We start from the raw sequence: 14341 nt of genomic DNA, 5'->3' as shown, positions 1-14341 counted from the left end.
GTAGGTGATGGGGGGCTTCTAATTAAGGAATTCTAAAGGGGAATAGGCTACTGGTTTTGCTAGATTTCTTGGGGTGACAATCAATATTTTAGCTGAATTGTAGGCTTTAAAGGATGGGCTTACTATTTTCCAATAGCTTGGAGTTACCTACCTTTTTGTAGAATTAGATGCAGATGTTGCAAATTTTTTTTTCTAACCCTTTCTTCCAAAATCTTATAACTCCTCCTTGATGATTGCAAGAACCTATTGAAGATATTTCTCAACAGAATAGTCCGGCACATATTCAAGAATTCTAATTAGTGCGCTAATGCACTTGTTAGATTTGGGACTTCTCAAAAACAAAACTTTGTAACTTTTATTAACCCACTTCTATGTTAAAGAATTTGTTAACTTTTGATAAAGTTGAGCTATTTTGTAATAGAATAATTTGCGTTTAATTTGTCCTATATTGTTGTTTTACTACCCAAAAAAAGAGATATGTAGAAAATTTTACATAAAAGATATGCAAATTCTCTATAAAAAAAAAAAAAATGCAAATAGCATATTTTTACATTAATAAAATAGTCATTGGTTGAGTGATACTTGTCCCTTCCATAGGTTTTAGTTCCCAATTTGAATCTTATTTACACGTTTTAAAAGAAATGTTATAATTACTATATATAACTTTTACTATAAAGAACTTATAAACCAACATAATAATGAATGTAATAAATACATATTCAACACATAGTAAATAAAGGGCAATGATTGTTGTACACAAATTGTTACACAGTTTTACTGACACCCTATTTTTGAATTGAAAATATTTCCAAGTTGTTTCTCAAAAAAAATAAATATTTCCAAGTTCAAAATCTTGACACAGTTCCAATTCAAAACTGGGTGTGTGTAAAATTGTGTATAACAAACACAACCTATACATAAATATCTTAAAAATAAATTTTGGCTACAAACTTGGTTATAGCCTAAGACTACAACTTCTTTTTTTTAAAATTAACATTGCTACACATTTTAAAAATCTAACCATTGAATTGTAGATTCTTTACACTCTTAGCACGCGGCATTTCATATTGATCAAATGTTATTTGCTATATAATCCATAAACTTATATTTATATGCATAATTTCATGCTATAAAAACTTGCAATTTAAACAATTGATTGATAACATAGCTATTGATCTTTGATTTTCTGAAAATTTTGCAAACATAAAGGACAGAAGAAGAAAATGTAATTCGATGATAGATTTGTCAAAATTTACATCAAATAAAAAAATATTAAATAAAATTGTAATATTAAGCTACAACTAAATTTATAACTTAAACTTATCCCTTTCGAACAATTTGTGATACATTATGTAAACACTTGTAATAAAATTTGTAATATAGTCCATATTACTTTAAAAAAAAAATAAAAAACACAAATTTTTTTCTATCTTTAATAAATATTGATTACGATACTAGTATTGGTATAATAAAGTCAAAATCAGCACGCCGTATTAATTGTGTGGGTAGTTAAGGAAACGACAATTGCATTCATGACCTCTTCTCTACGATGAAGTAAACGATACAGTAGTAGAAAAAGCATTATATATTGCCCTCCAAGTTCCTGCATACAAAGCCCAGAGCAGTGTTGAAGGTAACTTAATTAGCTTAAAAACTATGGCTACCAAACCAGGGATCTTGACTGACTGGCCATGGAAGCCTCTTGGGAGCTTTAAGGTATATTATTTGCTCCTCTCATGGATAATCCCTTCATTATAGGATCTGAGGATCACTTTTGATCTATATTAATAACTATTAAGATGGTATGAAAAAAGTTCACCATCATATAAGTTTAGTCTTTATTATATTGGTTTCTATATATATATTTGATTTACTCATATGACAACACAAATGGTTTAAACTTGTGTCAAATGATACAATTGTTATTACAAATTTTTACTTTATATTTTTTACAAAGGATATGTTAACTTTTAAAATATAAAATAAGAAAATAATTAATAAATTTATATATTATGTTGTTGATGCGATGGTAGATACTAATTTGAATTTTTTTTTTAGAAACTCACTTGCTCTATGACACCACATACTAGTTAGGATGGGTTTGGATAGCAGTAGAGCCAGCGTTTTGCGCATCTGTGTCTTTTTGGCTGGGTCTCGTGTACTATTTACGGGACCCGCAAATACTTTTTTCAGCAAAAACAACTTTAAAACTAGATCCCACGGCATTATTAACACATTTAAAAATTATTTTGCTACAGTGTTTTCAATTTTTAGCAATAAGCGGTATTCAAATAGACCATTAGTTCTTAAATCTTTTTGCCATGAAATTACTAGTAGTCTTAGCTTCTTCTTTTTTTTTATCAATCATATCCCATCATCTTTGTTCCTTTAATATACAAGCATTTTTTTTATTTTAACTTTCTTTTTGGCCTCTGGTTGGGAAGTATGTGATTTTGGTCCCATGGGTGGTTCATAGCACATACTCAATGATAGTCAAGGGAGAAGGCGAAACAGACCTCGTCTACTTTCTCACATTCCCTTTCCTTTTGGTGAGGATGATTCACAATCAGATATGGATTTCTATTTCTCGTTACCAAACAGCCAAAGGCAAAAATAGGATTGTGGACAAAAGTATCGAATTCGAGCAAGTTGACAGAGAAAGAAATTGGTCAGTTAAACTCTTGCTTGCTTTGCTTGCTCTCAAATGTGCATGCTTCATGGTATATGTTCTTCAGATTCTTGGGGATTGAATAAGTGCCTCATACAATCCCCAAGAATCTCTAGAAATATAATTTTTTTCATATAACATATAGGGTCCGTTCAACATCAGCTTATAAACTCAAATTTTTATCTTTTTTTAATTTTTATGTATAGTTTTTTAAAACTTTACTTTTTTTCCACATTTTTTCACTTTTTCAAAATTTCTTAAGATTGAAGTATATTTTAGTACATTTTCAGCAAAAAAAAATTCAGTAAAAAGCTAGATAAACTATTCCAAACAAACATTTAATACAAACACATATTTACTCACATTCATTGATATATTATTTTCACTAATATTACACTTTTCTTTTTTGGTTTATAGGGATGACCAGATATTGTTCAATGGGATCATATTTTATATAGCATACATGACAATCCCTCAGAGTCATAACCTACCCTTGTGGAGAACAAATGGTGTGGTTATCACAAGTTTGCTTCATGCGGGTCCAGTGGAGTTCCTCTACTACTGGTTTCACCGAGCATTACACCATCATTATCTTTACTCTCGTTATCATTCCCACCACCATTCTTCCATTGTCACTGAACCTATTACATGTAAGATAATTTTATTATGCTTGTTCCTCCAACAACAAATAAAGCTGAGTCACTTCATTGGTTTGATGGGAATTTTTATTGAGCTAAGTTTAACATATTTAAAAAAAAATGATCCTCTTCATTTACTTAATAATATATGACAGAATATAGATGCTATGGAGTATATAAGCAATTTTTATCTGGTTCAAGGTTTTAAAAACATTGTAAAACAAGGTATAAAAAAATTAAATAGACATATCTACAAATATTGTACGAATTTGAATATATATATATATATATAAGAAAGATAGGGTTAATATAATGCCTATATATGTTAAGTTATTTCTTCTATTATATCCAAAGTTTATACCATATTTATGTTATCTTAGTATAATTTTATAAGACAACTTTATAAAAATATATTTAATGTATCTATCTATTCAATTTTTATTTATGTTTACAAGAAAAATATATTACAAGTTAATGAATGAATTTTTTTTTTGTTATATATTTCTTCGTTCGCCTATCTAACAAAAAGACAGAAAACAAAACAAAAAATTTTGTCCGTGTTGGAAACAATTTTGTGTTCTCCTTGTTGCTATAAAAATAAAAATAAAAAAATTGGTTTTGTTTCAAGTACTAACAAAGCCAAATGCATCCCTTGTTTCAAAGAAAAGAGGTCGGGTTATTTACATTTCATTTGATGGGCAAAAACAAATTGAAAGTTAAAAAATGGTAATTCTATAGTTCTCACTAGCTACCAATTAATCCCCAAACGTATTCCTTTCATTTCACAAACTAAATTTATTCGTAAATCTCGTTTGTAAGATTGATAAAAATAATTATTTTATTTATTCCTTATAATTTCTCATATAAATTTTGTGTATTATATAATTTAAAATATTTTATTTTTAATTCAAAAATATACATACATGAACATTATATGTTGCAATAAGATCTAATAATTCACATTTCAGAATAATATAAATAGATAAAAATTAAATTAAATATTATATTAAAAATATTTTTAAAAAATGTTGATATTTACTGTACAGAATAAAAAAAGTAAAATAATTTCATTGTCTTACATAATGACACACCTTAACAAAAGAAATAATTACACTATTAATAAAAATATTAAATTTGAGAGAAGTTGAATAATTTTTATATAAATATAATATGAGAAATATTTAATATGTCTATTGTATATTTAATTATTAAAAAATATTTCTTTTAAAGTGTAATGTTTCTCGTATGGTAAAATATAATTATTTTAAAACATAATTGTTTTTTTCTCGTACGGTCGAAATTCATTAAAATTATTTATTTCTTTCTTTTATAAATTTCTTTTAAGGCTCAAAACATAAAAGGCAAACAGTGTGAGAGGAAAAAAAGCAAGTGTTTCCATCAAATAGAAAAACATACAAAATAAAGAAACAATATTGTCACTATATATTCAAACTAATTATAAATTGATAAGTAGAGTTCAAATTCTTTATGTAATCATCAATTGTTCTTCATAAAAATATTTGTATTAGCAACGCAATCTTGTAACAATTACATAAAAAGCTCTCTAGGGTTTAATATTATTTTAAGGCCAAAACTCTAAGGTTTAGCTTTAGGTGAATAAATGTTCACAATATAGTTTTGAAATTGATACAATTGTTATTACTTCATGTTAACAACAATAATAGAAATTCAATTAAGTTGTAATTGAGATCTATTCAATGACTAATTAAAAATCATTTCATGTGAATTCTAAGTGAAATTTGAATTCGGGAAAAAAAAATCATTGCAAAAATGAGTTATTAATGTGTAAAAATCCATAATAAATACAATATAATAAATATATGAGAAGTGCTATATCTATAATATTTTCATAATACTTTCACAAAAAATCATAAGCAGTAAATTTTTATTGGTTCAAATTTGAACATTCGTACTATTGAAATTATTTTTTGTCTACTAATAACAACCCATAATAACTTGTTACTTAGAATTTATTGTGAAAGTGTTATAAAATTATTGTAGACATAACATTTCTTTGAAAATATTATGTTTTGTGAGTTTTTTCCTAAAAGAATCATTTAATGTTCACATAATGCCTATTTATATATGTCTTGTATACCTGTTCTACAATTTTTTCCAATATCTCAAAATCCTAATTTTTTTAAATGACATTGCAATTACTTCCTTTTGATAAAGCCTATGTTTATTTCAGAAAATAAAAATAATAGAGCAATGGTTATTACACACACTAACACACACCATGAATACATGCATGTTTTTAACTGAAATTGTGATTCAATTGAAAACACACGTGTGTATGTAAGAGTTATTTCTCAAAATAATAATATGGGTTAACCAGTTTGATTAACTAATATGGCAGCTGTGATTCATCCTTTCGCCGAACACATAGTATATTTCATGCTCTTCTCAATACCCATGTTGACCACAGTGTTCACCGGAACTGGTTCCTTAGTATCCATAACTGGTTATATTCTGTATATTGATGTCATGAACAACATGGGTCACTGCAACTTTGAGCTCATTCCAAAGAGGCTCTTCTCCATCTTCCCTCCTTTAAAATATCTCATGTACACACCTTCGTAAGTCTCTTACTTTTTGTACTACTTTTGTGAAGCCAATCTCTTGTGCATGTAGGTAATTAGTAACATCTATTGGCCATCTTTCCTTTTACACAATGGCCATTGCAGCAATTTTGAGTCCTATAATGACGGTTTCAAAACGTCATTATAGGTCCTTTTTTTTATTGCGGCAGTTTTGAGATCTATAACAGCGGTTTCAAAATGTGGTTCCTTTTTTTTTCTAGTGGCAAAGAAAAAAATGACTTGCGGGCAAGAACATGGTGTGTATTTTAACAGTAATACTACTTTCAGCTATATTGAAATGCTAAAAACTGATAGCCATGTAGTGACCAAACTGCACCAACCTTTTTTTTTTTTTTGTTAGACATCACTTGTCCAATACCTGAAGTTTCTTATTAACTACTCCTATCTTGTCAACTGAAGGGTTGTAGTTATCTTTTTTTGTTTTCTAAATTTAGTCTGTACGTGTAATGACTGCTTTCTTCTGTGTAGATCTTAATGGGTTTTTATATGGCATGAAAATAACCTATGAGGTCGCATATTCCTTAAGTTGGCTTTCGAAAAATTTTCTACAGTATGATCCAATCAGTCCAATTAGAGTTTGCCAACCAATTAAAAAAGCCAACAACTCAATTCAATGACCTTTCAATATGGACAAAAGTTACAAAACTTTATTGGAGAACTTGATCGATTGCAAAACAGTTCGATAGATTATTTTGGACACGTAGTGTTTGTGTTGGGTCCAAAACTTCAATACGTGTTGTGTTCGGGTTGTGTCCGGACACAGACAAATCCTTCCAACATTTCTCTCTCCACCTCCCAAACTTACGGTGAAATTATTTAGTGCAATATGCGTATTACATTCTCATTCCACATTAGTGGATTTTATTTGTATGTCATGCAAATGAGACACATTTATGTGAGCGGTAGGCATAATATACTAGATATATAATAATTTCTTATAACTGGAATCAGAGATATTCATGATGAAGATCATGGTAGTCTATTTTCATGTTGTTTGTTTAACAATGAGCATTGCACCATATTAGAGGTACTGTCGTTTTACACACCAGTCCACCTTCAGAGAAACCCAAACCAACAAACCCACATCTAATTTCACATATACTTGGGTGTCAACTTGTGGCTAGATTTCAGCACTTAAACACAGCTTCACCATGGGTATTTGTTAAAAAAATATATTTAGGTGCATCAATCTCAATGTGACACTTAAAAGTATGTTGTGGATTTGGGTGTGTACATAGTTGGGTGTGTTTCCTAACTATTCTTTGAGTAGGGGTGGAACTACCTTCATCATTGGTCCCAAAATTTTAGTTTTTCATAATATGTATTATTAAATATTTGGAAGTTTTGGCCCATAAACACAGGAGCTATCCCCCAACATGCCAGAGGATCTTCTTAAGTGGTTATAGAGAGAACTTTTTTTTTTCTCCTTGATTTCAATTTTTACCGTAAAATTTGCTCTTATACTTGACCTACACTAATACACACACATATATCATTAGCATAACGTAGGTTCTCAACAAAAAATTCATGGTTTCGCCTCTAGGTTTACACACCCTTGGGAGAAAGAGAAACCTTACAATTGAAAGGCATATAAGTTTTGGTAAAGCTTAGTTAGGTGAAGTTGATGAGTTGAGTTTTTATTGATTTGAAACGCTTTAATTGACCAGGATTCCATTTCAGTAAATAGCAAAAGATACGTTCCCTTAATATATTATCATAATCATTTTTTTTTATACAAAATAGAATTTCTATTCTAACCTAATTTAAGTGTATATGTATGTGAAATTCGCTTCTAGAGACTTAAACTCCAGCCCTTGCTCCCCACACCCCGCAAGCATTTATACTTGTAAAGTGACCACCGCACCAAAGTGCGCGGTGGTATATTATCATAATCATTAGTACTATAATTATTCTTAAATGAATTAATTTCATGAAATTGTGTATGTATAATCTTTGACTCAACAGGTTTCATTCACTACATCACACCCAATTCCGCACCAATTACTCACTTTTCATGCCTATATATGACTACGTCTATGGAACAATGGACAAGTCCACGGATGCTGTATATGAAACTTCACTTGAAAGATCTGAAGAGTCACCAAAAGTGGTACATCTAACCCATCTGACCACATTGGAGTCCATCTATTATCTACGGCTAGGATTTGCCACCTTGGCCTCCAAGCCCCACACTTCCAAATGGTACTTGTGGTTGATGTGGCCTATGACGTCTTGGTCCCTGATCATCACACGGATCTATGGAAACACGTTTGTTGTAGAGGCAAACACCTTCGGAAAGCTCAAATGGCAGTCTTGGGTGGTTCCAAGATACACTATACAAGTAAAAAAAGAAAAACCTCTCTTTTTTTCTTTTAAGTTCTTCATATCAACCATTTTTGTTGGCTAATATGCAATTTGATTCAGCTCGTTTTTCTCTAACTTCCTTTTCTTTCTTTTTTTAAATTGTAGTACAAGTTACAATGGCCAAGGGAAGCAATCAATAGCATGATTGAAAGAGCCATACTAGATGCTGAAATGAAAGGAGTTAAGGTGCTAAGTCTAGGCCTCCTAAATCAGGCAAGCAAATTAAAGTTTTTATGTGCATATATCAAATGAATAAGGTACCTTCTTCTCAAACTCATATAATGTGCACGCATGCATTTGTGTCTTCACAGAGACGTCATGGACCCTAATGTAAATTTTGCAGGGTGAGGAACTTAATAGAAATGGTGAACTTTACATCCAAAGGTACCCTCAGCTGAAACTAAATCTGGTGGATGGAAGTAGTTTAGTAGTGGCTGTTGTGCTAAATAGCATTCCAAAACGAACAACCCAAGTGCTCCTTAGAGGCAAACTTACTAAGGTTGCTTATGCCATTGCCAATACTCTATGTGAAAGAAATATAAAGGTTCGTTTTAATTGAAAAATCCTTAATCATTATAAAGTTTGGGTTGACTAGACGAAGGCCTACATTGCAATGTTTATAACTTTATATTGTTATTTGGGAGAAAATGGGCTTTTGCCCTTTTTTTTATTTTAATATCCAGCATTTTGTCCCATTTCTAAAACTAATTAGGGAAATGTTCCTGTTTTGAAACTCGATTTTCTAAAAATCAAGTTTCAATTTAAAACTCGATTTTTGGACCATCGCAATTTTGAACTGAAAATTTAAAATAAAAAAAAAAATTTGGAACTCAAGTTCTTTGAACTCAAGTACTATGTGAGATACTCGAGTTCCTAGAAAAAATTCAAGTGGAACTCGAGTTCCATGAACTCAAGTAATTCACATGGTACTCGAGTTCCCAAAAAAAAAAAAAACTCTAAGTCCACATTCACTATAACTCGATATTTCAAAAATCAAATTATACATTTGAAACTCAATTTTTAGAAAAACAAATTTCAAAACAGAGGTATTTCCCTAATTAGTTTGGAAAATGAGACAAAATGCTGAATTTTTTGTGTGAAATGGGCATTTGCCCATTTTGGCCTTGTTATTTGTTAAAGGCCAAGAAAATTTGGAAAGTGTACCAACCTAATTTATTGTTAAATACCAACTGTTAAGGAAATTACACCAACCAAAAATTGGAAAGTATGAACCGAGTGATCAGAAAAATCAAATGGAAAAGGAAAGGAACATTTTAATAATAAATTCAAATTAGACAGACATGAGGATTATGTTCCCCACGTGTATATAAACAAAGCACAGCATGGAAAGATTAAAGATAAGAGACTCTGTGGATATAGAGAGTCCGCTTGGCATATATGAGCTTATAATTTTCAACTTATATGAGTTTTTAGTTTTTTTTTTTTTTTTTTGGTACTATCAATGAGTCTCATTACACTTTTTTGTATTATTTGTGAGTCTCATTGTACTATTCAATTAGTTTTTAATTTTTTTTCTAAACTTTTAGCAAAAAATTTTATGTTTCAACTAAATAAACTGTTCACAAACGGACTCATAGTGTTTCCTGACTAAACTACTTTAAAATGGTGTTCCATTTTCTTTTATTTGTCTCTCTATCATGAATTTTTTACATTATATTTATGTTGTTTAGCCTTTTATATATATATATAAAAAGAGAAAGGAGAAGATCATTGAAACCCGCATTTAGCCTAAACAAGCTCACTTTTTTTTTTCCCCTCTTTTTCTGACTAAGATGGGGTCAAAGGCTCAAAGAATACCTAACTAATCCCCGGACATGTATAGCTTACCATCCCACATCGAATAATTACTAAGAGGAATCCTTTTAAACAATTTTATTTTCTTTAGTAATATATAAGTCCCTTCAAAAATTCACATTTATACATAGGGATAACAATATATAGCATGCATTGCAGTCAATTTGTAGGGTAAAAGGAAAAATTATTCAATATATTATATACTATTTTCTCTCATATTAATTGTAAACCTTTTCATAAATATTTCTGTAAAACTCCCTATTAATTATTTGCGAAGAGAAGATGTTGTTATCTGAGTTTTTTATTAATTATTTGGGAAAACTTGCTATAGCTATCTATTCTTTTTCATCCCATCTGTAATAAATAATTAAATATAATTGTTTCAGGTGGCAACATTATACAAGGACGAGTATGAGAAGCTTCACTTAAGGCTTACCACCAAGTTGAAAAGTAACTTAATACTTTCAACAAGCTGTGCTCAGAAGGTAAAATTTGCAACCATTTCATGACTTCTTGTGACAACAACCTGTTGTCCTTTAATCATTTTGGATTTAAGAAAGAAAAAAGTAGGCTTTTGGTATGAATATTGAGTAGTATTATTGTGCCAGTTAAAATTGACCTTCTTTTTTTCATGGTTGATGTATAGTGAATTAGTGATCCACGTATAATAATGAGACATACATTATTAAAAATGCATTTAGTACACCAAATACAGTTTACTAAAAAAAACCACAAAAAAGGAACTAACAATTTAGAACACTTTGAAATGACATAACGAGTTTTGCAGACATGGTTAGTAGGAGATGGATGGACCGAAAAGGAACAACTGAAGGCATCAAAAGGAACATTATTCATTCCTTTTTCTCAATTCCCACCAAAGAAAATGAGCAAAGATTGTTTCTATCATAGCACACCAGCAATGATCACTCCCAAATCGTTTACGAACATTCACTCTTGTGAGGTTAGCAATGAACTAACATTTTCTTTTCCTTTACTATTAGTAAATTGACACTAATATTTATTTGCGAACACATCAAAATCTTTGTATCTAAACAACAACATCACAAAACATTTTTCATTTTACCTTTTGGTTTGTTGAAATGTTTCATTATGGAACAGAATTGGCTATCAAGAAGAGTGATGAGTGCTTGGCGTATTGCTGGGATATTGCATGGTTTAGAAGGATGGAATGTGCACGAGTGTGGGGACTCCATGTTCAACATCGAGGAGATATGGCAAGCAAGTCTTCGACATGGTTTCCGACCATTAACGATGCCCAACTGATCATGCTTTGAGCTTGCTCTAACATAAATAAGAGTGTATATCTATTTGTTTAAAAAGATTTTTAAGAAGATAGATTTGACACTATATTATAATTCTACAATAAATACTAGATGAAATATTGTCTATGTCATTATCTAAACGATGATTTATCCTAATTGACCATGTATTTGAAACCGTATTTTATTTCTGTGACTTTATTTTATGAATTTATGGGTTCGAATAATTGTGGACACAGTCATGATATTGGTATATATGTATTATGAGGTATTTTTTACTCTTTTGAGAGAAGATGGAAATAGTAAGGTCTGGGTCCATTTCGCTTTCACAAGTGCCATATTTAATTTGACCATAAAAAGTGTTAGGATGTGTGCCCTTAAATCCTATTGTATGATACTATGTATGACATTATGTATGACTTAGTATTGTGATTAATAAAGTTGTTTTATTATTATCTAAAATAATGGTAACATGAATATTGAGACATTTTCATATAGTCCATGAGATGCATAGTACGTGATTTATGTGATTTAGTCACAGAAGATATAAATCACAAGTTCTTTGTAAACTCAGAATTGTAGTTCATAGTCGGTGATGAAATTGGGCATTTCATCTGCGAAGACTATAACGTATCAACTAAGATGATTTGTATGACATTATGTATGATTTAGTGTTATGATTAATAAAGTTGTTTCATTATTATCTAAAATAATGGTAACATAAATATTGAGACATTTTCATATCGTCCATGAGATGCATAGTACGTTATTTATGTGATTTAGTCACAGAAGATATAAATCACAAGTTCTTTGTAAACTCAGAATTGTAGTTCATAGTCGGTGATGAAATTGGGCATTTCATCTGCAAAGACTATAACGTATCAACTAAGATGATTTGTCTTGATCATGGAAATGGAGATTTCTAGTTGGTATGTTGATATGTATTAAGAGTTAAAACATATTGAACTGAACCGCTGTAAGATTTATTATTTTTCTAACGATTGTCAAATAAATAATAAACTCACGACTTCTATTTACATGAACTCTTAATCCTGAGAGGATAATGGACTTGATCATGAAGTGTAGGTTACTTTGATATATCAGGAGTGAGGTTTAAAATAACGATCAAAACCTCAGTATGTTGGACAACCACATTTAGTGTTGATAGAACATATATTCTTAAGATGTAATTCATAGTCTCTTAACGGAGATATAAAATATTCCCTGGAGATAAGTTTAATGGGTTTGGTTATTTAGAATGTTAAGCCTAACTACTTTAGTAAGGAGTTACTAAAGTATATATTTATGGAACTGAATTTCATAAATATATAATGAATAACTTAGAAAATTAAACCGGCTACTCAAGGAATTAAGATATAGTAATTTTTAAAGTGACAGTCTATATTCATAACTTTGTATTACTACGAATATTTTATGAAGGGGTTGCATATACAATAAAGTCTTGGGATATAATTTATTAATAAGGTCTAGAGTGCAATTATATTTATATAGTGGTATTAAATATAATTAATAGTAACTTTGGACTTGTTAAGAGTTGACAGAAAAGCCCAAGGCCCATTGGAGCTAGTGTTTTATTGGTCCATTTTGGTCCCACTCCAAGCCATACACTTAAGCCCAATTGAAAATGCCCAAAATGCCAACCCAATTAGATAATCAGTTAAATATTATGGGAGAAACATACAGAATTTGGTATGTGTATGAAATGGTATGTATGTATGAGTGAAACCACTCGATTATTCTCCCTTGAAAACTGATTGAGAAACCGCACTTTTTGAGCGTAAAGTGGGATTGGAGTGAAGATTAAAAGTGTTCCCAAGTACTTCTGATCTTTTTTTTTTTTTAATTCACCACACCAAAATACGTTCTCTTATTCTTAAATTCTGAAACTTACATAGTGCATGTTATCGATTGCGAATGAAATAGATCTATTAAATTTCCACTGCGTATGTTTTATATGAGATACAAACACGTGATTTTCCAACAAAAAGTTTAGACAGCCCAACCCAAACAGACCTATTTTTCCAACCCAAGATCTAATTCTCCTAAGCTGGGCTTTTGTAAGTCCATATATGCCTAACACTAGTTCTCTCTCTATATAAACTCTACCTAGGATTCATTGTAATTCAATGAATTGAGAGTATAGCAAAAATGTAGCCATCAAGATTTTCTTTTTATGACTATATATAGGCTGTTAAGCCAAATCACATAAACCTTGTGCTCTCTCTTTCTTCTCTCTCATATATACATACATATAAACATATAAGTGAATCATGAATACATCACTACAAAACACGGCTATAGCTAGACATACAGTGGATCCCCTGTCAAAGAGTTTAACATATAGTGGATCATTTTGCCCAGGTCCCATATCAGCCCTTTGTCTTGAGGTGAGAAGCCTATTATGCAAATGGATATCTGTCTTCTCAATCACTGACAAGACAGTATCCATTCATTTAGCTATCAATTTGAACTTTTACGGTTGGATTTTCTAATATATCCAGCAAGGCTGATTCAATATTTTACTGGATCTACCCTTCTACTTCTACTTCTTAATGGGTATTGTAAATTTTTTTTTTTTTTTGATAAGTACTGTAATATATTTCATATTACATTAAAACACTTCAAAGTAAAAAAATTTGAAGCCTAAGATTATTTTTCAAACAATTCTAAAATATTATTCATCTATTTTTAAATGAATGATCAAATTTTACCATTTTATCAATAATTTGAATACATAGCAAAATATAATTTATTAGTCATTTCAAAATAATTGGACAGGATTATAGAAACTCGACCATGGAATTACCTATATAAACTTTCTTAACCCTAACAGCAACAATCTATGCGTATTCAGATGCTGTAAGCAATTATCAAATAAGTAATTTTTTTTTTTTTTTGAGAAACCAAATAAGTAAAATATTGGTAAAGGAA

General features: G+C 30.1%; 1 protein-coding gene across 3 annotated transcripts; it reads left to right on the top strand.

Annotated features, from left to right (window-relative positions):
* The first annotated feature begins 1587 nt into the window (after window positions 1-1587).
* LOC142615243 (very-long-chain aldehyde decarbonylase CER1-like) lies at window positions 1588-11665 on the top strand. Of its 3 annotated transcripts, none has more exons than XM_075787964.1 (10): window positions 1588-1716; window positions 2445-2668; window positions 3086-3318; window positions 5687-5894; window positions 7896-8271; window positions 8400-8507; window positions 8638-8838; window positions 10496-10594; window positions 10897-11070; window positions 11229-11665. In XM_075787964.1, exons 1-10 carry the CDS (start codon window positions 1657-1659, stop codon window positions 11391-11393), a joined length of 1848 nt encoding a protein of 615 aa, XP_075644079.1. In that variant the 5' UTR covers window positions 1588-1656; the 3' UTR covers window positions 11394-11665. The 3 variants fall into 3 exon arrangements, with proteins under 3 accessions (XP_075644079.1, XP_075644078.1, XP_075644080.1); XM_075787963.1 differs by having other exon boundaries at window positions 5687-5906; XM_075787965.1 differs by lacking the exon at window positions 2445-2668 and having other exon boundaries at window positions 1696-1716; window positions 5687-5906.
* Window positions 11666-14341: the final 2676 nt, after the last annotated feature.

Source organism: Castanea sativa, chromosome 11, assembly GCF_040712315.1.
Source record: "Castanea sativa cultivar Marrone di Chiusa Pesio chromosome 11, ASM4071231v1".
NCBI lineage: Eukaryota > Viridiplantae > Streptophyta > Magnoliopsida > Fagales > Fagaceae > Castanea > Castanea sativa.
This window is presented reverse-complemented; position numbering and strand designations above follow the sequence as displayed.

Coding starts and splice junctions, on each gene's coding strand:
- LOC142615243 (XM_075787963.1), top strand. CDS start 1,657: ATGGCTACCAAACCAGGGATCTTGACTGACTGGCCATGGAAGCCTCTT. Junction 8,272..8,399: donor TTCCAAGATACACTATACAA/GTAAAAAAAGAA, acceptor TTTAAATTGTAG/TACAAGTTACAATGGCCAAG. Junction 10,595..10,896: donor CAACAAGCTGTGCTCAGAAG/GTAAAATTTGCA, acceptor CGAGTTTTGCAG/ACATGGTTAGTAGGAGATGG.